The sequence below is a fragment of the Eulemur rufifrons genome, chromosome 14 (assembly GCF_041146395.1).
Source record: "Eulemur rufifrons isolate Redbay chromosome 14, OSU_ERuf_1, whole genome shotgun sequence".
In the NCBI taxonomy this organism is placed as follows: Eukaryota; Metazoa; Chordata; class Mammalia; order Primates; family Lemuridae; genus Eulemur; species Eulemur rufifrons.
Window position 1 is genome coordinate 10177187 of NC_090996.1, and position 27859 is coordinate 10205045.

At 56.6% G+C, this 27859-nt stretch overlaps 3 protein-coding genes and 1 long non-coding RNA gene across 10 annotated transcripts; 2 read left to right on the plus strand and 2 right to left on the minus strand.

Annotated features, from left to right (window-relative positions):
* The first annotated feature begins 248 nt into the window (after positions 1 to 248).
* On the plus strand, positions 249 to 15182 carry TFR2 (transferrin receptor 2). 2 transcript variants are annotated; one of them, XM_069486432.1, is made up of 19 exons: positions 249 to 310; positions 1481 to 1541; positions 1797 to 2049; positions 2149 to 2335; positions 6883 to 7023; positions 7097 to 7208; positions 7305 to 7427; positions 7801 to 7917; positions 8002 to 8141; positions 8430 to 8593; positions 9232 to 9351; positions 9706 to 9788; positions 9870 to 9933; positions 10032 to 10099; positions 10177 to 10253; positions 10333 to 10417; positions 10502 to 10729; positions 11104 to 11244; positions 14438 to 15182. In XM_069486432.1, exons 2-19 carry the CDS (start codon positions 1509 to 1511, stop codon positions 14720 to 14722), a joined length of 2421 nt encoding a protein of 806 aa, XP_069342533.1. In that variant the 5' UTR covers positions 249 to 310; positions 1481 to 1508; the 3' UTR covers positions 14723 to 15182. The 2 variants fall into 2 exon arrangements, with proteins under 2 accessions (XP_069342533.1, XP_069342532.1); XM_069486431.1 differs by lacking the exon at positions 249 to 310 and having other exon boundaries at positions 1305 to 1541.
* Positions 3223 to 4426, plus strand: LOC138394459 (uncharacterized). The gene is made up of 2 exons (XR_011235308.1): positions 3223 to 3368; positions 3715 to 4426. It is a non-coding gene; the product is annotated as an uncharacterized lncRNA (long non-coding RNA).
* Positions 15183 to 18331: 3149 nt separating the features above from the next.
* On the minus strand, positions 18332 to 20951 carry MOSPD3 (motile sperm domain containing 3). Of its 6 annotated transcripts, none has more exons than XM_069486438.1 (6): positions 20835 to 20951; positions 20101 to 20368; positions 19807 to 19882; positions 19364 to 19593; positions 18654 to 18818; positions 18332 to 18534 (listed from the first exon to the last, which is right to left on the minus strand). In XM_069486438.1, the coding sequence occupies exons 2-6, from the start codon at positions 20303 to 20305 to the stop codon at positions 18503 to 18505; spliced, it is 708 nt and encodes a 235-aa protein (XP_069342539.1). In that variant the 5' UTR covers positions 20306 to 20368; positions 20835 to 20951; the 3' UTR covers positions 18332 to 18502. The 6 variants fall into 6 exon arrangements, with proteins under 6 accessions (XP_069342539.1, XP_069342542.1, XP_069342543.1 ...); XM_069486441.1 differs by lacking the exon at positions 20835 to 20951 and adding an exon at positions 20631 to 20805; XM_069486440.1 differs by lacking the exon at positions 20835 to 20951 and adding an exon at positions 20603 to 20805 and having other exon boundaries at positions 18357 to 18534.
* A 1325-nt stretch (positions 20952 to 22276) lies between these two features.
* PCOLCE (procollagen C-endopeptidase enhancer) lies at positions 22277 to 27330 on the minus strand. Its single transcript, XM_069485746.1, has 9 exons — positions 27105 to 27330; positions 26117 to 26225; positions 25485 to 25743; positions 24481 to 24605; positions 23830 to 23966; positions 23239 to 23492; positions 22925 to 23002; positions 22645 to 22815; positions 22277 to 22503 (listed from the first exon to the last, which is right to left on the minus strand). Exons 1-9 carry the CDS (start codon positions 27197 to 27199, stop codon positions 22337 to 22339), a joined length of 1395 nt encoding a protein of 464 aa, XP_069341847.1. The 5' UTR covers positions 27200 to 27330; the 3' UTR covers positions 22277 to 22336.
* Between the last annotated feature and the right edge of the window lie 529 nt (positions 27331 to 27859).

The following is a 27859-nucleotide window of genomic DNA, read 5'->3' on the forward strand; positions in this document are numbered from 1 at the left end:
AGGCAAGGGGAGGGCCACGCCTACTCTTACGCCGATCCCGCGATGCACACCAGGGCACAGCCCCAGGAGCCACGGACTCTTCAGGGTTCGGAGGGGTCGCGACCCGGGGGGGACCACGCAGGGAAGACCGGACGGAGAGCCAAGCTGGGGCGGGAAAGGCCGCGGGAGGGAGGGTCACGCGGTGGACTGGGCGGGACCGAGCAAGATATGGGCGTGGCATGGAGGGCGTGGCGTTGTGTGGGCGGGGCCTGAGCACCAGCCTCCCGTCTCAGAGGATCAGTGCCTGAGCTCCCTAGGACCTGCAGCTCAGGTGAGCCCCGGCTGCCTTCCTCCCTGGGGCTCTTGGCGGTGACAGGCATGGGGCAGGGACTGGGGCACTACTGTGCCCAGGCCTCTCACACATTCTCTCTGGTCCTGGGTAGAAGCTGAGGTTTGCCAGGGGAGACCCTGAGAAATCCCCATCTTGCCACCTAAGGGGGATTGGAGGAACCCCTGAGCCCTCCTATTCAGAATTTGTCCTGGGGTCCTAGGTGGGGCTTGGGGTCCTGTGCACCTCGCCTGAAACTGTAGGTAAAACTTAGGGGTTTGTGCCTGTGATGTGTTTCTGGGGTGAGGTTACCTAGCTTTTCATTAGACCCTTAGAGGGTCCCAGCCCCAAAAGAGGTAGAAACCCATGTGATCCAAGTCCTTTGATGACCAAAGAGGTGTTGGTGTTCTGGGAGGACCCACGCCTTGACCAGGAGGACTCTTTCCACCTCCCCCACTCTGACCCTGACCCACAGATCCCTGACCCCACGACCCCCATCCTGGACAATCTCTGGTCCTGCCTGGCCATGTGCTCCCACCCATGCCCGTCCCTCCCCAGTAGCCAGTGCGGGTCTGAGACCTGCCTTTCTGCCTGATTTCACAGACAGACATCCACATGGCCAGACCAAACCCCCAAGTCACACCGCTGTGGTGCCTCCAGCTTAGGATCCCACTGGGGCAGGCATTAGGGCAGGGAGGACAGCCAGTGTGTTACAGGGCTGGGTACTGGGACCTGCAGCCAGAAGAGGAGGGGGCAGATGTCCATGGTGAACCCCCAAGTGTGGGGGGCTTAGGAAGGGTCCCCAAGGACACAGGGAGGAGTGGAAGCAGGAGAGGGGAGGGGGCATCCATATCTCCACCCTCCCCCACCAACAGGCCCCCTCCCCCACCCCTGACGGGAACTAGAGGCCAAAGTCTGCCCCAGGGTCAAAAAATTGATTGTTTTGCAGGGAAGGGGCAGGAGTGGGGCTGTGGAGGGATTGGCAGGGGAGGGCACAGTCCCTTGTGCTCTGGCCTGGGCGGGGGGGCCACGTCTGGAAGGTTGGACTGAGGCCAGGCCTGTGCCCCCACCCTTAGTGGGGGAGCAGCTTGGGCTCAGGCTGCCTGCCAGGACTGATAAGGGGCCCTCCTGGGGTTCCCACAAACGGTTTATCACTGGGGGTGGGGGGGACAGCCCGCAGGGTTCAGGAAGGGGCACGACCATGGATCGGCTTTGGGGTCTACTCCAGAGAGCGGTAAGACTGGTGGGGTTGGGGGGACACCTTAGGACTTCTCTCCAGGTCCCTCAGCCCCCTCCCAGCCCCTCAGGCTGGCCCCTCCTGGCCTCCCTTCTCCTCGCCTCTGTCCCTCCCTTCTAGCTGCCTCTCTGCCCCTCCCCACCCCACCCTGTGCTCATGTGGCACCCCAAAGTCACTGCCCCATTATTGCCAGATTCCTCCCCATCCTCCAGGCCCCTTCCCCCAATCTCATGTCCACCCTACCCTCTATAGCAACAGCTGTCCCCACGATCCTCTCAGAACATCTACAAGCGTGTGGAAGGCCCCCAGCAGGGGCGCCTGGAGGAGGAAGAGGAAGACGGTGAGGAGGGGGCCGAGCCACTGGCCCACTTCTGCCCCATGGAGCTGAGGGGCCCCGAGCCCTTGGGCTCTAGACCGGGGCGGCAAAACCTCATACCCTGGGCAGCAGCAGGACGAAGGGCTGCCCCCTACCTGGTCCTGACGGCCCTGCTGATCTTCACTGGGGGTGAGTCATCCCCTGCCCCGCAGTGAAGGGCTTGGGCTGGGGGAAATTTCTGGGGCCCAGAGGAGGGCACAAGGAGAACCCCATCTTGCCACCCACCAGCCTTCCTTCTGGGATACGTGGCCTTCCGAGGGTCCTGCCAGGCATGCGGGGACTCCTTATTGGTGGTCAGCGAGGATGTCAACTATGAGCCTGGCCCAGGCTCCCAACAGGGCACATTGTACTGGAGCGACCTCCAGGCCATGTTCCTGCGGCTCTTGGGGGAGGGGCACCTGGAGGACGCCATCAGGTAGGGATTGGCCTGCGCCCCTCCCAGCCCCAAGTGCCCTCCCCTCATCCGCCCAGACTGGGCCTCCCTTCCTCCTCACCCAGGATGCTGGCGTCTGGGTCCCCCTCTTGAGTCCTTCCACTTGCCTCCCTGTCTTCCCTGTTTGGGGGCCCTGCGAAGGATGGCAGGCATCTGGAACCGAGATTCCAGGGGGCTCAGGCTCTGGGGGTGGTGTATTTGGGAGATGAGGGAGCTGGCTAAAAACAGAGGGGTCTGGCAGCCAACATGACTCAGGACAGACCCACAAAAGTCTTGAATGCTGCACCCTGGATTTAGACTTGTGGCAGCAGGGAGCTCTGGGGGGCTCTGGGAATTCTAGGGTATTGTAAAAACAAGCAAGTACACACATTTGTGAGCACAGCCCCCAATCTCCATCACAGGGGATGCCAGACACACGCTGGCCTGTGTCCTTCATCTTGCTGCGGTCACCTTCCCCTACTGGAAAGAAGCTGCCCAGACAGGTCCAGAAGATAGGTCCGCCCATAGCCCTCTTTCGGGCCAGGAGTTCTTTTTCAGTGTCTCCTGGGTTTTCTAAGTAGATAATCAGCTAAGTTGCAGATAGTACCAGATGCACATTTTCTTTTCCAATGCTCATACCTTTTATGTTTTTTTCATTTCTTTCTGCATTTGAGAGGACGGAATTTAGGTAACAGTGACAGTAGATATCCTTGCCTGTTTCCTGACTTTAATAGGAGTGTTTTTTATAATACTTTGTCATTGAGTATGAACTTTGCTGCAGACTCCAGACAGCTTTTAAAGGTTGAATTAAGGAAGTTCCTTTCTAGTTATTCCTAGCTTGGTGAGTTGTTTTTGGTATTTTGTTTTTCGGGTTTCTTTTTTTTTTTTTTTTTTTTTTGATCAGGAAAGGAAGAATAGAGATTTTTTTCAGATATTTTTTCTAGAATGTACTGAGATGGTGGTCTTTAATGTTACACAGGAATTTGTATGAATAGATCTCCTTATCTTCATGAGCTCAAAGCTAAACTTGATCAAGGTGTGTAAGGCCGGGCGCGGTGGCTCACGCCTGTAATCCTAGCACTCTGGGAGGCCGAGGTGGGCGGATCGTTTGAGCTCAGGAGTTCGAGACCAGCCTGAGCAAGAGCGAGACCCCATCTCTACTAAAAATAGAAAGAAATTATATGGACAGCTAAAAATATATATAGAAAAAAAAATTAGCCGGGCATGGTGGTGCATGCCTGTAGTCCCAGCTACTCGGGAGGCTGAGACAGAAGAATTGCTTGAGCTCAGGAGTTTGAGGTTGCTGTGAGCTAGGCTGACGCCACGGCACTCACTCTAGCCTGGGCAACAGAGTGAGACTCTGTCTCAAAAAAAAAAAAAAGGTGTGTTATAACTATTTTGATACACTGCTGGGGCCACCTGCTAAAAGACCTGAAATCTGTGGAATCAAAAATGTTCAGGGTATTTTTATATTCTTGAGCAGCACTTGGTGGTCTGGGTGCAGGCTGAGCAGGTGGATGGTTTGATAGGTCCAAGGGTGGGGTGCAGCACTGTGGGTGCCATCTTTGGGGAGGAAGGCAAGAGGGGACCAGTCAGGGGAGACAGCAATGAACTGAAGCCTGACTCTAGGTGGATGTGGAGGGAAGAAAAGCCAGGGTGGAACTGATAGACTTGGAGATTGGGCCAGGTGCAGTGGCACGTGCCTGTAGTCCCAGCTACTTGCCAGGCTGAGGCAGGAGGGTCACTTGAGCCCAGGAGTTCAAGGCTGCAGTGAGCTATGACAGTGCCTGTGAACAGCCACTGCAATCCAGCCTGGACAGTACAGAGAGACCCACATCTCTAAAAATAATAAATTAATTAACTAATTAAAAAATAAAATAAAGACTTAGAGATTGGACCTCTGGAGTGTTCAAGGGGTGAAGAAGAGGTACAGTGAGGGCAAGATGGTGAGTTGGAACCTCACGAGGTCTCCTCAGAGAGTGGGATTCTGGAAACTTGAAGATTTATCTGATAAACTGTGTCCTATTTATCTTGGAGTCTTCAGTACCTACCACTACAGTGCCTGGCACTTAGCAGGCGGTCAGTAAATCCTCAGTAGATAAAGATTCCAGGCATGGAGTTCTAGGGAACCACAAGATGCAGGGAAGTAGGTGGCTGGATTGGAAGTGACATTAATGAGGTCATTCATTCATTTATCCAACAAATATTCTTGAGCACCTACTAAGTGGCAGGTACTAAGGTAAGCAGATGGTGGTGACAGAGCAGAGACCAAAACAGTCTGACCTTGCTCTCATGTAGCTTACAATCCACTGGAGGAAATGAATACTAAATCAATGATCACATGAATGACTACATAATTACTACTGAGATCACTGCTTTGAAAGACAAGTCAAGGATGTGAAAAATGACTATAACCAGGAGACCTGATTTAGACTGGGGGTCAGGGAAGGCTTCCTTGAGGAACTGACAAGCCAAGATCTGAGAGACGAGTAGTTTGCCAGGCAAAGAGATGGTGGAAAGGCATTTCAGGCCAGAGGACAGCACGTGTGGAGGGTCTAAGTGGGAAGGTGGTGGCCTACTGGAGGAAGTGAAAGACAGCCCGTGTGGCTGGTGAGGTGGACATAGAGCGCGCAGGCCCTAAAGGGACTTAAGCTACTTTAGCTCCTTTGGATTTCATTCTAAGAGGAAAGAGAGAGAAGTGAAGAGGTTCAAACAAAAGAGTATGATTAGCTGGTAGAGGGGATTTTTTTAAAGGTCAAGTGCAAAGAACAGAGTTGGTCATACTTCTGACCCCATAGTGCAGTGTCCTCACTGGGCTGCAAAAGGACCTTCCTATTTTCCCTGCCACATCTCTAAGTGCCCCCTCCACTCCCCTCCCCCATAAGCCCCTTGTCTAGTGTGTTTGATGTGTTCCTTTAAATACACATATGGTTTTGACATATATGTAATGCGGTTTTACATGTATATGTAGGTTTTTTAAAAACAGTAATGTTTCTGTAACATGATATACGTTCAATATTTTTAAATTTAAGCAACATGGAAAAATATAAAGAAGTAAAAAATATGGCTCCAAGACCCATTATTCAGCTATAGCTGTCTTTAGTGTGTGTTTTTAATTTAGATAATTTTTGAAACTTAGTGTAGTGTGTTAAAGATCTATCTACATTGTGTGTACATCTAGTTGATTGTTCCTTTGCTGCACAGGACGTCACAGTGTGCATCACCACTGATCGGGTGCAATTTCAAACAAACACTGAGCTCCTGGGAGCTCAGTGAGAATGGACAAGTGACCGACTGGTTAGATGGTAACAACAGTGAGGAGGGAGAGGGGGTGGGAGAGCCAGGTAGATTGAGCTTCAGGGGAAGAGAGTTTACCCTGAGAAGAAATGGTCAGAGGCTGGGCATGGTGGTTCACGCTGTAATCCTAGCACTCTGGGAGGCCGAGGCAGGAGGATCGCTTGAGCTCAGGAGTTCAAGACCAGCCTGAGCACAGCAAGACTCGTCTCTCCTAAAAATAGAAAAAATTAGCCTGGTGGTGCACATCTGTAGTCCCAGCTACTCCAGAGGCTGAGGCAGGAGGCTCACTTGTGCCCAGGAATTTGAGGTTGCAGTGAGCTATGAGGATGCCATTGCACTGTAGCCTTTAGCCAAAAGAAAAAAAAAAAAAAAGGTCAGAAATTGGAAAAACAGAGCCAGGAGCTCACCTCCACTCTCGGGTCAGGGGGATGACAGCCTGAGCCGCCCTCTCTGAAGAGTCCCACAGGAGACTTGGTCTCTCCAGGAGAGCCAGGTTTTGGCCAAGGCAAGACGTAGAAGGGGTCTTCCGTAAGCATGACTGGGGAGGGAAGTTTGCTTGCCATGGAAAGGGCACAAGTGGAGCCAGGTGACAGGGAAGCCATATGGGGACAGCCCATAGAAAGAGGTGAGATGGAAGAACAGGGAGAATTCAGGTGACAACCCTCTGGTGGATGGTGACTATCGAAGAAGACAGGGTGAGGTCTCCAATGAGACAAGTGATCCCATGATTTTACCGGGAACTGCGGCGTAAAATGTCTCCATGCCCGGGTGGGGTTTGGGGGAGATGGAGGATCTGCTGCCTCTGCCCAGTTGGCCCTTTGGAAGAAAAGTGTTTTCATGCCTGGGCCAAAGCACAAAGAGAGACACACACACACACACACACACAGGGAGAGAGAGAGAGAGAGAGAGAGCGAGCGCGCGCGCGTGCCTGTTCATAAGGGGAAGTAAACGGATGGGTGAGTTTGGCCTGAGCTAGGAAGAACCTAAGGGATGGTGGACAGGCCCCCAAGCTGTGGGAAGCTAAGGTTTTAAGCCCCAGGAGGTGCTGGGGACCCTGGGGCGCTGCCCTGGCGGTGATGGGAGAGACGATCGGCAGGGAGAGCTTTTCCCTAAACTTTTAGGAGCCCCTCCCCACCCCTGCCCTGGGGCGACCCCACGTCTCTAGCATCCTTCCTCCCTCCCTCCCCTCCGCGCGCCCAGAAGCCCCAGTTCCTCTCCCCTCCCGGGCCCCAATCCCACCTCTCCCCGCTCAGGCAAACCAGTCTCCGGGAACGGGTGGCCGGCTCGGCCGGGATGGCCGCCCTGACTCAGGACATCCACGCGGCGTTCTCCCGCCAGAAGCTGGACCACGTGTGGGCAGACACGCACTACGTGGGGCTGCAGTTCCCGGACCCGTGAGTGCGTGGGCGGCGGGGGGCGCGCGGCGGGGGCGGGGCGGGGGGTGCGCTCACCACCGCTCCTCCGCAGGGCTCACCCCAACACGCTGCACTGGGTCGATGCGGCCGGGAAGGCAGGGGAGCAGCTGCCACTGGAGGACCCCGACGTCTACTGTCCCTACAGCGCCATCGGAAACGCCACGGTGAGCGCCTCCCCCACCCCTCCGTGCCCAGGATGGAGGGCTGCGCGGGTCCTTCCCCGGTCCCGGGACGCGCCTCACTGTCCCCTGCGTCCCCAGGGAGAACTGGTGTACGCCCACTACGGGCGGCCCGAGGACCTGCAGGACCTGCGGGCCAGGGGCGTGGAGCCAGCGGGCCGTCTCCTGCTGGTGCGCGTGGGGGTGACCAGCTTTGCCCAGAAGGTGAGGGTCCCTGGAGCCGGGATGGCGCGGGCTGGGGAACCGGAGGGTCGGACTGCCAATGGGAAACATCTGGGGGGCTGTCAGAAGGAGAAAGGGAAGAACCAACTGGGTGGTAAGAAAATGTTGGCCGGGAACAAAATCAGGAGGTTGGGGAAATCAGATGGGGTAGCGAACAGGAACACGGGGGACAGTGCGGCAGGGTGGGGTTTGAGGGCTGCCAAGGCCCTGCCTAGGGTGGGGCTCTGGCACAGCCTCTCTGTGGGATGGACAGTCCGATCAAAAGCCTTGCCATTTCACTTTTCCTGACCTCTCCTGCCCTTACAAGTCATTTTCTCCTGGGAGAAGGAGTCCTGTATTCACCTCTCTCCCCCAGGTGGCCAGTGCCCAGGACTTTGGGGCCCGAGGAGTGCTCATATACCCCGACCCGGAAGACTTCTATCAGGGCCCACACAAGCCAGGCCTGTCCAGCCATCAGGCTGTGTATGGACATGTGAGTCGGGGGAAGCCAGCAGTGCCTTCCCTGGGGGCCCAAGCCCAGCCCAGAGCTTCACGGTGGGCACCCCTTTCCCCACAGGTGCACCTGGGAACTGGGGACCCCTACACGCCTGGCTTTCCTTCCTTCAATCAAACCCAGTTCCCTCCAGTTGAATCCTCTGGCCTCCCCAGCATCCCAGCCCAGCCCATCAGTGCAGACATTGCCTCCCGCCTGCTGAGGTGAGGGCAATGTGGGGACCAGGGCGGAGGAGGAGGCAGAGGGAGGGTGAACTAGAAAAAGGCAACCCTTCTGTGCGGGCACAACCTCCTGCCAGGGCTCACTGTTCAGAGTTCCTGGGTACCCTGGAGCAGGACACAACCTGCACAATGGTACAGGGCAGCCCTGGCTGCAGTGCGCCCCCAGGCAGGGTCCAGAGGCAGAGATCTGGAGCCAGAGGGTGCTTTGGGTTCTTCTGTGGCCTGGGCCTGTCTGCCACTTCTAACCCTTTCTGCCTTGCTCTGCTTCAGGAAACTCAATGGCCCTGTGGCCCCCCAGGAATGGCAGGGACGCCTCTCAGGCTCCCCTTATCGCCTGGGCCCGGGGCCAGGCCTGCAGCTAGGGGTCAACAACCACAGGGCCTCCACCCCCATCAGCAACATCTTCGGCTGCATCGAAGGCCTCTCAGAGCCAGGTACGCTCGCTGCCCAGTGTCACCCACAGCTTGTGCGGGGAGAGCCTCTGCTCACAAACTGTGGCCAGAGAGGGGGCAGGAGGGAGACCAGAGGAGGGAGGCTGAGTGGGGACCGATGGGGTGATGGCGAGGAGACCTCCCGTTCCGGCCTGTCCAGGGCTGGAATGTGCAGTGTTGCACAGCGTGAGTTCCCAGCTGGAGAGCAGGGCATGAAAGCACGTTGGGAACAGTGTGTTCCCGATAAGCCCTCAGATCAGGACCAGGGGACAAGTGCAGGGAAGCCTGCGGTAGGCTCAGGTGAGGATGGTGGTGGTGAGTCGCAGGTGGGAGAAGGGCTGGGGAGAGATTTAAGGGGAAAACCTATCAGGACCTGGTGACCAGTGGGGACATGACGGACCAGAGAGGGAATGAAGTCCAGAGTGACCCCAGGCACCCTGCTGAAGGAGCGGGCTATCCTGGGAGGGACAAGGGGAGAAGGGGCACTGTCTCTAGGGACAGCAGGGGTTGCAGGGCTGGATTGCTGAGATGCGAGGGGCTGGGGCAGGGAGGCTGAGCCTGGGAGCAGTCGCCCTCCCAGGGTGCAGGGGAAGACTGTGGGTGCTGCCAGTGTAAAAGCTGGGCCCCAAACATCTCCCCAGATCACTATGTTGTCATCGGGGCCCAGAGGGATGCGTGGGGCCCAGGGGCAGCCAAGTCTGCCGTGGGGACTGCCATACTGCTGGAGCTGCTGCGGACCTTTTCCTCCATGGTGAGCAACGGTAAGGTCATGGCCTGCGCCGGGCAGAGCTGGGGCCGTGGCCCGAGTCAGGACTGGGGCAGAGAGGCAGTCACTTGGACCTGGGCTCCAAACCTGGCTCCTCCACATCCTGGCTGTGGGGCCCCGGGCAAGTCACCTCTATTTCCTCATCTAAAACTGAAAGTACTAATAGTCCACAGCTCGCAGATTAAGCAGGAGATTCTACCTGCAAAGCCGTCTCCATCACTGTTACAGTCGAGTCAGGGCGGACCCTGGGCGAGACAGGAGGGGATGGGGGTTTGATGGAAGGAGTGACCCCGCGGGTACCAGGACAGAGGATAAAGAGGGAGCCCACACTCCCTCCCCTTCTCCCCAGGCTTCCGGCCCCGCAGGAGTCTTCTCTTCATCAGCTGGGATGGAGGCGACTTTGGGAGTGTGGGCTCCACGGAGTGGCTGGAGGTGACGTGGGGTCCTGGGCAGGTGGTCAGGCAGCGGGGAGAGGCGGGGGGTCCGTTCTCCACAGTCTTCACCCACCCACAGGGCTACCTCAGCGTGCTGCACCTCAAAGCTGTGGCCTATGTGAGCCTGGACAACGCAGTGCTGGGTGAGCCGGGGCAATGCCACCCCTTGGACTCCTCAGGATCCACCCCCGGCCCTGGGGCTAAGCCCTGAGCCTGGCATCCCCCTTTCCCCTCTCTCCAGGGGATGACAAGTTCCAGGCCAAGACCAGCCCCCTTCTGATCAGCCTCATTGAGAACATCCTGAAGCAGGCAAGAGCCCCACCAGGAACGGGATGGGGGGCAGCTGGTGGGGGTGGGGCGTGACCCCTTCCTCCACCTGCCCCCAGGTGGACTCTCCCAACCACAGCGGGCAGACGATCTATGAGCAGGTGGTGTTCACCAATCCCAGCTGGGATGCTGAGGTGTAAGTCTGGGCCATGGGGGACCTGGGTGGGTGTGGGGCAGCCTGAGCCCACAGAGCCCTCCCACCCACCTACCCCCAGGATCCGGCCCCTGGCCATGGACAGCAGCGCCTACTCCTTCACGGCCTGTGTGGGGGTCCCTGCCGTTGAGTTCTCCTTCATGGAGGTGAGACTTCTTTACCCTGCCGCAGACAGAGTGCCAGGCCCCCAACCTGCCTGCCACTGCCCCAGTCCCGTGCTGTCCCTGCAGGATGACCAGGCGTACCCGTTCCTGCACACCAAGGAGGACACTTATGAGAACCTGCACAAGATGCTGCGAGGCCGGCTGCCCGCCGTGGCCCAGGCTGTGGCTCAGCTCGCTGGGCAACTCCTCATCCGGCTCAGCCACGATCACTTGCTGCCCCTCGACTTCGGCCGCTACGGGGACGTGGTCCTCAGGCACATCGGCAGCCTCAACGAGTACTCTGGGGACCTCAAGGTCCAAGAGGCCAGCCCCGCTCCCAGCCCCGGGGGCGGGGGGCTCTATATCCCCTTAGAGTGTAGCCCAGGCCAGGGGGTCTGGCCCCTTCTCCCTGCAATCCCTGGGGTCTAGGTCCCCTCTGGCAACCTGGCCCTGTTCCTCCTGCCTCCAGTCTTTTAAGCCCCTGGGACGCAGCTGGCACCCTCCCCAGCCCCCGGGACGTGCCTCCCCCATCTGCACAGCTGCAGGATCTTCTCCCCGCTCATTCCGCCCCCAGCACACTGGACCCCTTGCCAGGCCCAGAGTCCCAGCCCGGTCCCCTAGCACTTTGACCCATCCTAGGCTGGGGTCCCGGCCCTGCCGCCGGCCCCAGCCCGCACCTCCGCCCTCAGGCCCGCGGGCTGACTCTGCAGTGGGTGTACTCCGCGCGCGGGGACTTCTTCCGGGCGGCGGAGAAGCTGCGGCAGGAGATCTACAGCTCGGAGCCCGGCGACGAGCGGCTGATGCGCATGTACAACGTGCGCATCATGCGGGTGAGGCCCCGCCCCAGCCGGGGCGCCGCGGGTGCTTGCCTTTCCGTCCCGCCGCCTTGCTTCCCCTGACCAGGCCCTGTCCTCGGGGCGCTGCCAGTCCGGGACACGCAGTGCTCACAGCGGTCCTTGAGGCAGGCCCTGCAAAGTGATGAAGTGGACGGTGGGGGGGGGGGGAGCGCCCCTTGGCTACTGTCGTCTGCCAACGCCTGGCAGAACTGGGACGGACCCCGTGACTCCGGTCCCACAGCTGCCACTGCCTCCCCCACACCTCTGGAGAGAAAAAGCATGTCCTCAGTGGTCCACAGTACAAGAGGCATAAGATTACGGCCTGGGAGATCCAAAAGGCTAAAGAAATTCAGTGTGGAGAGCTCTTTTCCTTCTGGTAATGAAATGGGTGAAATCCAGAAAGGCTGCCTGGAGGAGGTATCCTGTGAAAGTTAAACGAGGTCTTATTCCCTCTGCCTCCTGCTTAGCTTTGAATACTTTGCAGCCTACCTCCCCCCCCCCCCCAGTTCCAACCCCTCCTCTTCCTCTTCCTTCCATTTCCTTACCCCAAGAACTCAACCTCTCAATGCTTTGATCTCTGGAAATGTGTGGGTAGGGACAATGGGCGTGGGAAAAAGTCTATAGGGCAAAATCATAAGCAGGATGGTCCTCCGTGAGTGCGGGGTGAGCAGAGAACCCACAGTGTACATACTGAGTCACGTGTGAACTTGCACTCATGGTTTTCAGAGAGAACATGTCTGCCCTTGGAGGTTCGTGCTCTTTCTCCTCCGTGCTCTTTCCTGGTTGGAACCCTGTCTGTCTCCCTTGGCATCATGTATTCCTTCTTTCTATTTACAAACCTGTCCCTCTCACTCTTTCTTCCTCACTCCTTTCTCCTAGTCTCTCTCATTCTCTTCTCCTCCTCGATCTCCTCCTCTCCTTCTTATCTCTCCTTCTCCTTACATTCTCCCCTTCGCTTTGTCCCCTCCACTGAGACACATGTGTTCCTGGGGTAAGACACGAGACTGGGCATGGTTTGTCCCCACTCACAGATCTTGGTCTGCTGTGTCAGAACACAAACAGACACCCCTCTCCCAAAGTCACCCCCCGCCTCGGGATAAATGGCACAGGTGTGTAAGATGCATGACTCAGGCTCAGGGCCAGAGAGGAAAGGTCTCAGCACCTCAGAGCCTGCAACACAGGGCTGGCCCAAACCCAGGGACCTTTGCAGCTCTAGACCAGGGGTTGGTAAACTAGTGCCAGCGGGCCAAATTCAGCTTGCTGCTTGTTTTTGTAAATAAAGTTTTATTGCAACATAGCCACGCTTATTGGTTTTCATGTCATCTGTGGCTGCTTTTGTGCTACAGCAGCAATGTTGAGTAGTTGCAATAGAAGAAGTACGGCCTGCAGAGACCACAATGTTTACTATCTGGCTTTTTGCAGAAAAAGTTTGCTGACCTCTGTTTTAGACTGTGACATGGATCTTGAAGAACAGGCAGAACTTGGGCTGGTACAAAGAAAAGAGGACATTTCAGGGTGGAGAGACCCAGAATAAGGGTGTGGCAGTTGTATAGGCCTGGCTTTACTTGGAAGCAGGGCGTGGACCAGCAGAGCCAGAACAGAGGCCCCGTGGAGAGGCAGAGGGGAGGGGAGCCCCAAATTGCTGGTTAGGCATCAACTGTCGGGAGCCTTGAACACCAGGATATGAATGGATTTTTAGGGTCTTGGTATCTAAGAAATTAGGGCGGTTTTTGAGCAGGAAGGTGATGTGGGAGGACTTTGGCCAGCGAGGGAATGGCCTGAAGAGGGAATGAAGTTAATGAAGGCTGAGTTCTGGGTGCAGGTGGCAGGCAGCAGCAAATGCTTGTAGGTGGGGACTGGACGGATGGGAGGCATTTGGAAGGAAAAGTGGACAGACTGGGTGTTGAGGGAAGAATAGGAGAATAATAATCGCAGCTGCCAAGGATAGAGGGCTACCACGTGCTAGGGGCTTTCCTTCACTTTCTCCCACAGGACTCCCCCAGTCCCTGTGAGGTTGCTAGGACTGGTATGCAAACCGGCTCAGAGAGGCTAAGTAACTTACCCAAGATCACACAGTTAGTAAGTGGGGGAGCTGAAATTAGGGACCTGGCAGTCTACCCCAAACCCTTTGCTCACCCCACTCTCACTCCCCTCCATATTGAGTGTTTGGCAGCTGGGGAAGACCATGGTGCTCATGAGTGTGGGCTCAAGGCGTAGTTTTGCAAGAGGCTAGTGCCGACATGTGTGTGAGGCTGTGTCCAGGTGCCCCGTGACCCAGTGGGGAGGTCGTGAAGGGTGGAGGGCAGGATCCCAGTGGATGATTGGGTGAGGAGACTTGGCAACTGTCTCCACAGAGGTCCTGGTTGAAGCCAGGGGCATGGATGAGCTCTGTGAGTGAACCATGGAGGCCTTAAAAAGATATGAACATCTGAGACCAACCCTAGAGGTTTTGATTTTGCTGGGGTGGCGCCCAGACAATGGTACTTTTAAAATCTTCCCTAAGTGATTCTAATATGCAGTCAGGGCTGGGGACCACTGGACTGAAGGTACAGAGAAGAGCAGAGGGAGGTAGGACCTTGAAACCTGCCCACAGGTGGGAGCGGAAGGAACCAGAGAGGCTGGCAGAGGATAGGAGGAGACTAGGCCAGGAGCGAGGCCATCTCAGGAAAAAGGGAACAGCATCTGGGTCAGAGGGTGACGATGAAGAATCAGGCGCTTCATTAGGACTGGGCCGTCCCATTGGCCTTTGACTCTGGGCTATAGATGGTGGTGCAGGTGGCAGAATGACTCCAGTGTAGGAAGGTGGAGTATTAAGAAGTGGAACAGGAGGACGATAGATTGCTCTTTGAAGCTTTTGATAGGGAAGTGAATGGGAGAGGAAGAAAGACTGGGGAGACCTAGATGCAGGCTTGGGGGCTCTAGAGAGAGAAAAGAGGCTAGAACCCAGAACACAGCTTGAGGACGCATCCTACCCAGCTACTGGTGACGTCGCAGTATGGCTATTCCTGATAGGACAGCCAAAGGGAGGCGGGGCTTAAGGAACCGCTCAACTGTATTTATTGAGCAGGTACTAGATCCCAGGCTCTGTTAGGAACGGCTGGCAGGGGCTGGCAGGAGGCAGGGATGACTCTGGCCTTAGCTCCTGGAGCAGAGCCCCTGCTTCAACCTGATCCTCTTCTCGGCGCAGGTGGAGTTCTACTTCCTGTCCCAGTACGTGTCGCCAGCAGACTCCCCGTTCCGCCACATCTTCCTGGGTCGTGGAGACCACACGCTGGGCGCCCTACTCGACCACCTGCGGCTGCTGCGCACCAACGGTACTGCGGCTCCTGGGGCCACCTCTTCCGGGGTGGCGCCCGGCCTGGGCTTCCAGGAGAGCCGCTTCCGGCGCCAGCTAGCCCTGCTCACCTGGACGCTACAAGGCGCCGCCAACGCGCTTAGCGGGGACGTCTGGAACATTGATAACAACTTCTGAGGCCTGCCCGCCCTCCCCTGTGCCCCCTGCCGGGAGCTCCTTGGCTCCCCGCCTGAGCGACTCAGGGTGAGGGAGGTGGCCCAATGGCCTGTCATTGCTAACCGATTTCTCATTCGCCCTTCCCGTCTCTCCTCGGGGCCAGAGCCCAGCGCAGACATCCACAAATCCCTGGCCCTGCAATGTAGGTGAGCAGTCCTTCCATAAGTGACGGTCAGTCTGTTGGTTAACCAGAGGGCAGCATCCCTTCAGTGAATCACAGCCCCTCCCCCTTTCAGGAGCAGGGTCCTTCACAGCTACAGACCACTCTGAGAGGTTTGCTAGGCCCTGGGACCTCGCCAGCTCTCCTGGTGGGAGAGATTGCTGCCACCATAGTCTTATGGCCAACAGGTGGTCTGTGGTGGGAAGGGAGTGGGGTTTGGATGTCAATAAACCACCTGGTGACATTGGTTGTTCATAAGCACCTTCATGCTTCCTCCTCACCCTCACCCCCATCCCATCATCCTTCCCTTGAACCCCAGGGAAGGGGCGGACAGAAGGGATCAGAGGGGATGCACGCGAGGATGCTGTCTCCGTGGGGGAAACTGAGCGGGTCCTGTCACCTTAGGAAAGTGGCTAAGAAATACTGAAGGCCCTGTTCTCTAAAGACCACCAGGAGGTGGGGGCCTGGCTCTGTACTTTCTCCTGGGACCCGAGATGGCCACGTAAGGCTACACAGTTTCCAAGTCCTAGTGCAAAAACAAAACGCAGCACCCCTTTGTTCAAAAAGCAGGAACAATTTTTTTTTTCTTTTTTCCATGATCTCTCAACCTGTCATGGTGTTCTTTTGCTTGCTATTTAATGTCCCACTCTCTCAGGCATGGAGATAGACTTCCAAAACATAAATTCAAAGCTAAAATATTTATTTTTAATTTTATTTTTTTTTTTTGAGACAGAGTCTTGCTCTGTTGCCCTGGGTAGAGTGCAATGGCATGATCATAGCTCACTGCAACCTCAAACTCCTGGGCTGAAGTGATCCTCCTGCCTCAGCCTCCCGAGGAGCTGGGACTACAGGTACATACACCACACCTAGCTAATTATTCTAATTTTTTGTAGAGATGGAGTCTCAACTCAGGCTAGTCTTGAGCTCCTGGCCTCAAGGGTCCTCTGCCTCAGCCTCCCGAAGTGCTAGGATTACAGGTGTGAGCCACCGCGCCCAGCCCCATTTACCTTTAATCACACCTTCAGGAGGCTGTGGCCCTGGCTCTCACTCCCAGGGCAGCCACATAAATCCCAGGGCCCATCTCTCAGGCTACTTTGTCCTCTCTTGTTCCCAGCATAGCAGGAGAGGGCTCACCCAGCTCCTCAGGACACTGGGAAGGAAAGGCCTCTTAGTGTAAGACTTGGGATACTCCAGCTCCTGGGTTTCAGGATGCAGCTGCCCCCTTAACCCCCTGAGCCTGAATTCGTGGGCTCTCAGGACCCTGAACTGGGGTCAGAAACCTCCTTGACTATTTCCTTCCCTGATACACAGTCCGGAACAAATTTCCCACAGCGACTTCTCAGCCCTTCTTCACCTTGTCCCTTTGCTCCCTGTGGTGGACAGAACAACAGTCTGGACAAAGATGTCCACGTCCTAATCCCTGAAACCTGTGAGTGAATGTTACCTAATGAAATTAAATGGACCTTGTGGATGTGACCTTGAGACGGATGAGTTAAGGTGTGGGCTGAGATGGAAAGTGTCGTGGGCTGAATTGCACCCCCTCGAACTCACACGTTGATGCCCTAACCCCCAGTGTCTCAGAAAGTGGCCACCGTAGAGGCAGAGCCTTTAAGGAGGTGATGAAGGTAAACTGAAGCTGTGAAGTTAACCTGGGCCCTAATCCAATCTGACTGGTGTCCTTATAAGAAAAGGCGGACACACAAAGAGGTAGCAGGGATGTGCATGCACAGAGGAAAGACCATGTGAGGACAGAGAGAAGGTGGCCACGTGCAAGCCAAGAAGAGAGGCCACAGAAGAAACCAAACCTGGCCACCCTTTGATGTTGGACTTCTAGCCTCCAGAGCTGTGAGAAAATAAATTTCTGTTGTTTAAGCTACCTGGTGTGTGCATTCTGTTAAGGCAGCCCTAGCAAACTAACACAGGGAGATCATCCTGGATTTGGGGTGGGGGGATGTAATCACAAAAGACCTTATAAAAGGAGCCAGGAAGGGCGGAGACAGAGAAAGGAGGCGCGATGACAGACGCAGAGGGTCAGTCACAGATTTGAAGATGCTACACTCCTGGCGTTAAAGATGGAGGAAGGGGCCACAAGCCAAGGAATGCAGATGGCCTATCTAGAAGCTGGAAAGGCAAGGAAATAAGATTCTCTCCTGGTGCCTCCCAAAGGAATACAGCCCTTGAGTTTAGCCCCAGAAGACTCACTTTGGATTTCTAACCCCCATGATTGTAAGAGAATCAATTTGTGTTGTTTTAAGCCACAGAGTTTGTGATAATTTGTTGTAGCAGCTACAGGAAACTTAATACACGCCCACTCCAACTGCAGTAAGCTCAGGATTGTTTTCTAAAAAAATCTACTTAAAAAAAAGTCTGTGTCCCAAGGCCCTCCCACCTCCATCCCGCCCCTTCACAGCTGTGTCTCAGAAAGCCTTCTTCACCACACCGGCCACAAGGCCTCTTCATAGCAAATACTATCAGGATCATTAACCTGTGTGGTACCTCAAATGCATTTTGGGGACCTGGGTGCAGCCAGTTCAGGGTGAATGGTTGTCCTCCATGCACGAGTAATTTGGCAAGAGGGGTTTGCTGGACCATGGCACAAGCCCTCCCCAGACTCCTGGACACAGACTGCAGACCCATTCGGCCACACCCCCCTGGGGCAAGCTCTGGGCGTGGCAGGGACAAGACTCCCAGGGTAGTGGGGCAGCTCCCAAGGCCCCCAAAGTAAAGCTGGAACAACTGATAACCTTCCAGTGGTGTACCAGACTGGGTCTGTCTTCATATTATCTGGCTAATTCTTTGTCCCCAGTCAGCAATCGGCCCAGTGTCACTGGCCCCACGGCCGGGAGGGCAGGGGAGCTGGAGGCCGGCCTTTTGAGGATCCTGTTCTGTTCCTGTGCCTTAGTTTCTCCTGCCTGGTTAAGGTGGGGTTATGTCAGCAAGGCCATCTGCCTCCATCTTGGCAGGAACCTTGGTGATTCTGATCCATAGGAGTTGAAGTCTTAAAGGAAAGGTAAAAACACATAAAATGTCAAAAAGGCAGAAGAGGATTGCGGGGATCACAAACATGCAGGCAGCCCTGGCACGAGGCTCTGTTGGCTCCAGATGGTGAGACTGGAGTTCTACAACAGGGGCAGGCTTAGGTGGTATTTTTTTTTTTTTTTAATCACTTTTTTGGTTAGATACATTGGCTTAGGGACAGGATCCTATTCTCGGGTTAAAGTGGATCTTAAGAGTCAACTTGCCCAATGCCCTCATTTTAGAGGTAGAAGGAAATGACTTGCTCAAGGTCACACAGTTTTTTGGATGCAGCACCAGGGGTAACCCAGGTCTCCTCACCAGGCCTCTTCACTGTCTGGGTACCGAGAAAGAAGTGGGAAGATAGGGGCAAGTACCCTACATTTCTCATTTTAATTTTAAAAATGTATTTTATTCAACTTGGAAAATGAGTACAAATCCCTGGGTATTTCGAGGGGGTGCGGCAGGAAGGGGAAAAGAGGAGTTGAGGCAAGGTAGGGGCATCACAGTGGCTGCCTCAAGTCCCTGCCCAGGTCAGAGGTGGGGGGGTGGTTTGAGCAGGGGGCTCAGGTCCGGAGGAACACCATGGTGAGGAGTCCTGGAGAGGGGACAAAGAAAGAGCAGGCTCACGTGAGCAGCCATGGGGCTCAGTTAGCTCTCCACCACCCACGCTCCCCTGTCTCTGGGGCCTAGATCCCCAGCCACGACTGTGCTCACCCAATACGTAGGCTGCCACCAACTTTTGTCCCAGGGAGACATGCAGGACTTGAGGCAGCTGGCTGCCAAGTTCGTCCTGGAGTGGGAGCAGCAGGAAGGCCACAGAGACGATCCCCGTCAGCAAGAACAGGAGGAAGGAGCTAGTGGCCAGTTGCTGGTGGGGGTCTGAGAAACAAAGCTCATCAGAAGCTGTGGCCCCCATGCTGCCCAGCCCAAGGGCTCAGGAAGGAGGCTGAACATGGAAGACGTATCTACTTTTTATTGCCCTCCGGGGGCGTGCTGCACGACACAAGAAACTGTCTCTCCTCTGGTCCCTCGGCATTCACTCTGTCTTCACAACCATCTTCCGTGCACCTATCTGACAGGCAGAGACCTCTCTCTAACTCCCACACCCAGCACACAACTCGGTACAGCATTAATTGCTCTATACAGGTTTCCTATTGAACGGAACTGAGCTGGCACATAACAGGAAGTACTGCAGTTAGACCTAAGGAAGAACTTTTTCCTCTAAGTAGAAATCAGAAACCAGAGAAATTATAAAGTCTTTTTATCCCCTGTACTTGATATAAAATCTCAACTCCTAGGAATTTTTCTACCAAAAGGCAAAAGACTGACCAAGAAACCACTTCAAATCCAACATAGCTCATCTGTAGGGCAATTCTAGTTCCTTCCACCCTACAGAACTCAAGAATCCCTATCTCCCAACTCACTCTCCTGGACGTGTTTGGCCGTGGGTGGTGCTGTCCCAGCAGGAGGCCCTGGGTGGGGTGTTGGGTCGGGCTGTCCCTGAAGTTCAAGTGGGTATGCTGGAGCCTTCAGAACCGAAGTGATGTCCTTGCGTCCCACTACTCGGCCCTCAGCGCCCTCCTCAGACAGCTCAATGCGGAAGCGGTCCTGGATGTCATAGTGGCTGGGAATGGGGGCCACGTGGCGAATCACACTGGTTCCAAGGTAGGAGAGAGGCCCATTGAGGGGAAGTGAATGAGAGGCACTAATCCAAGTAAATCCAGGCCTCCCCCCACAGAAGGCTTTCCCTTAGGGAGCAGACAGGGTGGGGAAAACATGTGAAAGAGGACAAGGTCTCAGACCTAAGGCAACAGGTGGCAGTGACCCCTGACTTCCATCGGCCTCCCCACCCTCTCAACTCACTCACATGTCAATGCAGGACTGAGGCTTCACATATCCTTCTGCGTCAAACACCCTGTATTTGGCAGGTGCTGTGCACAGGACTGGGGTACAAAGACAAGCAAAGAGACCCTAGACAAGCCCTGCCCATGGTGGGTCACTGGAGTTCTCTCCGCCTTCTACCCCAAAGCTGGACATGACTCTTCCAGTTCACCAAGGCTGGACATTTGACCCTATCCATCTGATTCCTCCAGCCCACACAGCCCCCCAGTGTCCTGCCGCCAGCCCCCAGATCCCTTGCATGAGGCGCCCATCCCTTTACCTCGGAAGCGAAGCGCAGTTCCTGTGGGGTTATAGAGGGTCAGCAGCTGCCTAGGTCCGCTCCGCTGGTCCGCTCTGAATACTAGATCCGGGGGAAAGATGAGGACCGGGACAACGGGTCCCAAGGGAGGAGGGGCGCCCCGGGACCCCCGGCTAGGGGCCCCCGGGCCCACCAGCTCCTGGTCCTGGGGCGCCCCACGGCGCATGCAGGCTCTGGGCGGTCGGACATCCGAGGGCAGAGCTCAGGGGACAGGGTCTGGAGTCTAGAGCTGGGGGCGTGAGGGGCGAAAGGGGACAAGATGAGCTCCTGGGGCAGGGCCTGGACTGATGCCACCGCCGCCGCCTCAGAACCCCGCTCAATGGGGCTCCCGCAGAGAAGGACCCAGGCCTCCCCCACTCTTCCCTCTTTCAGCTCTGCCCCAGGTTCCTTTAGCCTCGCCCCCCAAACCCCACCTCGATGGCCACGCCCACCGCGCTAAACCCGGCCCCTCGCAGCTTCCAACCCGGGCCTTCTCTTCAGGTCCGGGTCGCGATCTCCATAAGCCCCGCCCCGCCTCTGGTCCCGCCCCTTCCGGGCGTTCCGGGGCTCCCGCCCCCTCTCTGGCCAGACTCCGCCCGCTATCGCGGTCTCCTGCAGAGCTGCCGTGTACGCCGCCTGCTTTCCAGGAGACCCTGTCTGCGTCTCCGACCCCTCCCTGAGCTCCCGCCTCCGAATGGCCGCTCGTGCTGTGACACCTTGTGGTCAAAGCATCTGCCAATCAGCTTGTCGCCAGACCAAGGATGCCATGTTCCGGAGAGTCCATTCTGCACTTCTGCCGTACGACCTCTGTCATTGGCAAGGGCGGCCTCGTTTCCGCCGTAAGTACGCGCCGATTGGTGTGCTTAAACACAGACCGCCCCCGCCCCCGGCGCCTGCGATTGGCTTTGACCCCAGGGGCGTAAAAATTTTACTGGCGTCTCTGGCTCGAACCCGAGCCCTGAAGTAACTCGGAGACACGGGGGCGGGCCTTCGAGGTCGGCTTTGTTCCTTCCTTCCCACTCTGAGACTGTCCAAATTGTTGGATCTCCCACGGGGAAGCCCTTTTCCTCCAATTCAACTCCAGGCTCTCCTAGATGCCTCTGCAGCAACCTAAAGCTTGTTTCCCGTTGTAGTGGTTGGAGGTTGCTCCCAGCTGGGACTCGGATCTCAGCCCAGCTCGGGCTTGTCTCCTGTCCCTCTCTTTCCTGTAAGGGGCCTGGGAAATCACTCACATTTGCACAGGAAATTAAGATTTGCCAAACCCTGCCACTTACATCATCCCTTCGAATCTTCAACTCCTTTTACAGACGAGGAAACAGCCTGGGTAAGGTGAAGAATCTCACCCTAAGCCAAACAGTTAGCAGTGGAGCAAAAACAAAGTTGATCTTATCTTAAAGCCTTCCCGGAGCACCGTATGATAGTATCATATATCATATGTACAATAACCCCATACCCCTTTGTTCTCCTATCATGCTTTTGTTTTGTTTATAGCACTTATAGTACTACTTGACGTCTTATTGTTTCTCTCTTCTCCAGAAGAATGTTCTCTCCTCTCCACAAGAGCAGGGTCTTTGTTTTGTTTTGTGTTGTATCTTCAGCACTTAAAACAGTGCCTGCCTTCTCCAGAAGAATGTTCTCTCCTCTCCACAAGAGCAGGGTCTTTGTTTTGTTTTGTGTTGTATCTTCAGCACTTAAAACAGTGCCTGCCATTTGGAACGAACAAATGAATGTGTGGCCAGGATCAGCTTTGAGACCAGATCTGACTGGATTTGCGAAGAGAATTATGGCTAGAGAAAACAGCAAAGCCCTAAGCCAGATGTGTACTAGAAACCATCAACAACGGGAAGTGAGGCGGCCAAGGTGACTGGAACTGACCCGTGCAAAGGGAGACAATAGAAGAGATGAGGGGGGAGGGAGAATGCAGGTTACCTAGAGCTTTGAACCCACAGTACGACTTTGGATTTTATTCCTAGACCAATGGGAAACTATAAGAGAGTTTTGAGCAAAGGAGTGACAAGATATGACTTAATTCTTAAAAGATTATTCTGTATAGTAAATGTCTGTCGAATAAATGAATGAAAGCAGGAAAAGAAATTTCCCAAGATGGGCCTCTAAACCACAGAAATGAAGACATGACCCCTTCCTCAGTTAAGAAACATTTATTTGGATAAGAAAGGGGACCCAAAGGCTAGGGCTAGGGCTGGAGCTGGCCCGGGTCTCAGGCCTGGGACTCAGCAGCCGGTGCAGGTTGGGAGGGGCACTTCCTCTTGCTTAGGTTGGTGAGGATCTGGTCCTGGTTGGGCCGGTAGAGAACCACAAAGCTCTCTGGAGGAAGTACGGGACCTCTATTCTCTTCCACCTGGCCCATCAGCAGATAACTGGCTCCTGGGGGAGAGGGAAGGGAGGGATTGAGAGCTCCTGTGGTTGCCACCAGTCTTGCAAGGCATCTCTTCACTCACATTCTACACCTCAATCATCTTAGTGTGGCTAAGTCCCCTCCTCCCCATTTCCCCACATCTTTGTTACCTTTCTTCATGGAGGGGCACTGCTTGCAAGGCACGTAAAACTTCAGGGAGGTGTCAGTGGGTGGAGAGGGCAGGTCCAGTCCTCCAGTTTTGTAAGCACCAATAAGACTCACAGTGACGGTGAGGCCCTCCCCTGGGCCCCGAACCATGGACTTCACTGTTGCAGTCACCACTGTGGGAAAACCAGGGTGAGAGATGAGGGAACAGGAGGTCAGGGCAGGACTGGAACCAGTAATGGGGGGTGGTTAGAGAAGCTGGAATCAGGGGCAGGGGCTTCTTACCCAAGTTGCTGGCACAGAAGTTGCTCTGCAAGGTGCCTGTCCGCCGGCACTGCTTTGGGCAGGGGACACTGGGTGTATCTAGGAGGAAGGGGGTGCTGTTTGTAGAGGACGACCTACTCAGCAAGTAGGAAGGACCACTTTCCCCATAACAGCCTCATTGATTTTAATTCGTTCAGAGCTCTATGGAGCTTTGGGTCTCAGCACCCAGTATGGCCATTGGCATGCAGACAGTGAGTGTTGTATAAATGAATGAAGAACTTTTTGAAACAGCTCCCTTCAGTCCGTGCCCCCTTCTTCCCCCTTCCCAGACTCACCAGGGCCCACCGGAGTTGCCTCTGGTTTCTCTGCAGGTGGAAGTCGGGGCTTGGTGGGTGCCTTGACTTTGGGCCCAGTTTCCGGTTTAGTGCCAGGGCCAAGAAGTGGGGCGTCCTTTCCTGGGCTCCGGGCTGGCCCCTCCTCGACAGCGCCCCGCGGCAGGATCCTGTAGGAGGCTGAGAAGCCGTCGGCGGTAACGCTGAGATCTGAGACAAACTGTACTAGGAGTTCGTTCCCTTCCGAGGAGATGCGGCTGCAGGTGGCGGGGCATTGGGGGCGGTGTCAGGGTGAGCAGTGCACCGCCGCTCCCTCCCCAGCCCAGTGGCCTTTTAGCCTCTGCCCTCCCATCAGCTGCACTAGCTTCCCGACTTCGCAGAGCCCCACTAGCCTGTGGACCCCAGACCAGGGGCCAAACTTCCTCTTTGCCTGGCGGCTACCTGCTCCGCCCACCCGTTTGCAGCCCACGGGTCCAGACCCCACCCCTTCCACTTAGCCCCACCTTTCAAAACTGCCGCGCGGTCCCCTTCCTCTCTCACCTGGGGAAGAGGGGACGCTGGGACCCGCCGCCCACCCAGGTCCCGCCCCCTCACCCTGGGATCGTGTCGCCGCAGAACTTCCCCAGCCTCTTGGCGTCGTTGCTCACGGCTCCGTTGAACACGCTGACCGAGTCGTAGCGGCAGTAGGTGTCGGGCTCCAGGTCAAACTTCTCAAAGGTCAGCGCGATGACCTGGCGGCAGGCCAAGGCAGAGCTGCGCGGCTGCTCGCACCTCTCACCGCTTCCTCCCCGCCGCCTCCTGGGCTCAGGCAGCAGCCCCCACTGCCCCCTCCTGCGTTCCCTGAACCCATGCCCCCTGAACTCCCACTTTAATACGTTCACACCACAGCTTGGAGGATTACACCCACCCACGGGACCCTGCAGGGGCGTCCGTGGCGGTCCTCGGCAAAGTCGTCCTGGCTCACTCTCAAGGGAGGGATCTCCACCCCCCCATAACCACCCCCACCCCGCCACCAGCACCACACAGTTTATGTCTGTACCGTGTACCTCGCTCTCCTAAGACTCGTCACACTTGTAATTTTACATTTTTTTGTTTGCATGCAAGCAGGACCTGGGTCTGGTTTTGGTGCCCACCAGCGTAAGCTCAGTGTTCAGGACATAAAAGTTGTTCAGTAAATCTTTGCTGGCTGCATGCTGGAGGGCAACGCCTGAGTCCCCAAGGGCAGCCCGGGCATGGGGTCGGTACCTGGTCTGGGGGCGCGATGATGTGCCAGGAACAGCTGATGCCCGGGGGGTAATCGGACTCGGGCCAGTTGGGCGTGGTCAGGGTTCCCTGGGCCTTCTCCAGCCGCCCCCCGCAAAATTGGTGCTCTGGGGAGGGGAGAGAGGAGCGGGGGTGGGGGGCAGTGGAGACCCTCGGTCAGCTTGAGGAGAGCTTTAGGCTGGGAGCCCGGGCAGGATGTCTGGGTCTCAGGATGAAGGGACAAGAAGAAGGGGAGGAAAGCAGGGGTACGTTAGCAGAGAGGGGACCAGGGGGAGCGTGGCTCAGGGAACTCTTGGACCGCCGGCGCCCAGGTGGCCGTGGAAGGGGGAGGAGAAACTGGCTGGACATACTCCCTTCTTGTCCCTCCCCGACCCGCGGCCACACCGCGCCTCTTCCCCTGGGAGATCCCATCTCCCTGGCCTGGCAGAAGAGTCTCCTTTGTAGGCTGGAAAGCCCACGCTGTAAGGGTGCCCTGGATCTGGGGCACAGCCCCCGAGGCCCCTTTGGGGAAATCCCTGCCTGAAACATTTCAAGGGAGACTTCTGCCACCAGGAGGGGGTGATGGGACCGCAATCGGGAGCCCAGGGCTGGGCGCAGGGGGCTCCTGGTCAGGGGAACCTAACAGTCCCCTAGCCCTGGGGTGCCCCCTCGTGCCCGTCGGAGGGAGCCCGATTGCGGACGGGGGCGGGCAGTTACTCACCGTCCCAGTAACCCCAGGCCGCCCATTCCACCCGCGGGTCGGTGACCCATTTCCGCCTCGCGCCTGGGGGGGGGCCTGGAAGAGGGGGTGGGTGGGTGCGGGAGGGGGGAGAGAAGACGGGGAGGAGGGACTGAAGGGGCAGTTAGTGAGGAACGTGGGTAAGGGAGATATTGGGGGCCCTAGGCTCTCGGGCACGGGGAGTCTGGGGTGGAGGTTAGGGCCGGGGGTGGGGCCTGCGCCGGGGCGGGGCCAGGAGAGGGGAAGGCCGAGGTGAGGGAGGTCTCACCAGTGCCCGAGGTGGCCCGCCCGCTGTACCAGAGCAGGAAGCCTCGTCCTCCCGTTCCCTCGTCCGCCGTCATCCTCAGGGTCACTTGGTTGCTGGGGGCAACTATGGGTGCAGGTCGGAAGGTCCCGCAGAAGCGTCCGAGCCGCTGGCCCGAAGTTCCAGACCCAGCAAAGACCTCCAGAGCATCGTAACGGCAGGCGGGGTGCAGCTCCAGGTCGAAGACTCGGAAGGAGAGGGACACAGTCTGGCCCTCAGGGACCTGAAGGGACCCACAAAGTCAGGCCACACACAGCCCAGGCAGAGGGCATCTCCCCTTCCCCAGGCAGGGGCACAGCAGAGGGCCTGGTCTCTGCAGCCCACCTTGTGGCTTGTGCAAGGGACAAGATGCGAGTTCTTTGGAGAGATTAGAGACGGCTGGAAGGTTGGGAGTGGAGAATCAGAATCTGGGTGCAGGGTGAAGAGCTAAGGTGTGAGGGATTTGTTATTGTGAGACTGATGCCCTCAGTGACCAGAGAGGGGAGAGGACCTAGACCAACCCCAAGTTGAGAAAGTGGTGCTGGTGGGCAGGTTAGCAGTCAGGCCTTTGCCTCTGAGACTTTGATAAGGGGTAGTGACCAGAGGGGCCTTCTCACCGTCACTGTCCAGATGCACTCCTTGTTGGGGGGGTAGAGGTTGGGGAAACCCTCACTTGCCACGTAACCTGACTCCCCAGTCACATCCCCTCCGCACAGGAACACGGGTCTGGAGGACAGAAGACGGATCAGTCAGGAGTGGAGAGATGGGGATGGGGTAATGGGGACACAGGCTGGAGGAAGAAAGCCAGGGGGAGGAAGGAGAAAGGTCTTCGGGGTCCCAGGGCAGCCTCAGCCGGCCAGGATGGGATTGGGGTGGGAAAGACACCAGCAAAAGATAAGGAGAAAGTGAGACCAGCAACTCGACCATGCCTCCAGCCCCCCAAGCCCCCACCCCCACCCCAAGAGAAATTCCTGGTCCCCACCCCCACCCCAAGAGGAATTCCCGGAATCCTCCTCGGCCCCCCTTCCTCACTCTCCCCCTCCCCCCTGCCTGGCAGTCGGGGACAGGAGCCGCCTAACTACTTCCAGATGTGGACACAGCCACGAGGCGGTGTGGGGGGGGGGGACGATGAGGGAACACCAGCAGCAATGGCCCTCAAGTTGAACCTGGAGGCCAGGTCCCTGAGCTCCCACCCTTTGCCCTGTCCTGTTCCAGCTGTTTGAGTGTCTGACTCCCAAGTCTCCACTCGCTGCCCCTTCCTCCCCCCACAATCTCTAATTCCTTTTTGGAATCCAGATGTCTAGCTGCCAGGCAAGTTCAGTCTTGGCTCTATCAGGGTCTGTGGGGGGCCAAGGGTCTGGGTGATGGGAAGACTTAAGAGGCTAGAGGACAAAGGGTAGAACGATGGGAGTGGAGATGACCTGCTGGAGACCATGATCTTGCAACAGAGGGAGAGGACTATGGGGCCAGAGAAGGGTAGGGCAGTGGGAAATCTAGGGGGTGATGTGTCAGCAAAAGAACCGGCAAGATCCACAGGCATAACCTCCCAAGAATCAGGGTTTTTGAAGCTCACTTGAGCTATCTGGAAGATGCCAAGAGACCTACCTGGTATAGTTGGGGGTCTGGCCCTGGGCGAAAGGAAGCAGGGCCCAGGCAGTGAGGAGGGGCCCCAGGAGGGAGGCTGTGGCAGCACGTAGCATGGCTGGGGGGCAGGCGCTGGGGTCCTCTAGACAGAGGCAGCAGCTGAGTTCAGCAGCGGCAGCAGCGGCAGCAGCAGGATAATCAGTGCCAGATGAGGCAGCCTGGGGTGTGTGGGCGTGGGGACTGGCCAGTGGGGCGGGCGGCGGGGAAGGCGGGACAGGGAGAGTAGAGCTGGGACAGTGGTGAGTCCAGGGACCTTTCTAGGTCTAGGACACATCAATATTGACCTAAGTAGGGGGTGGAACAATGAGGGGCAGAGGCCATAATCCAGGAATCAAGTCCTGTCATCTGGAACCCTACTCTGTCCAGCACCCCCAGAGCACCCTGCAAATATAGCCTCTGGGCCTTGTGAGAACCCCCCAGCCCCGGAGCCTCCTCACTCCTTGCTTCCTGGGCACCAGAAGTGGTGCTTCCTGAGACTCTCAATCCCTAATCACTCACCCCCTTCCAGGCCACCCTGACCCCAGCTCGTTTTCCACTTCAAATGGCTACTGCCTTCTCTCCACACCTGGGCCAGGCTAGGCCAAGGAGGAATTCTGCTCATTCGTTTTTCTCTCCCATATATGTGAAGGTACAGGAGAGGGGCAGGGAGACATGGCATGTGGATAAAGGGAATGTCCCTGTAAGTGAGGAAGAGGCAGAAAAAGTAAGGGGGAAAG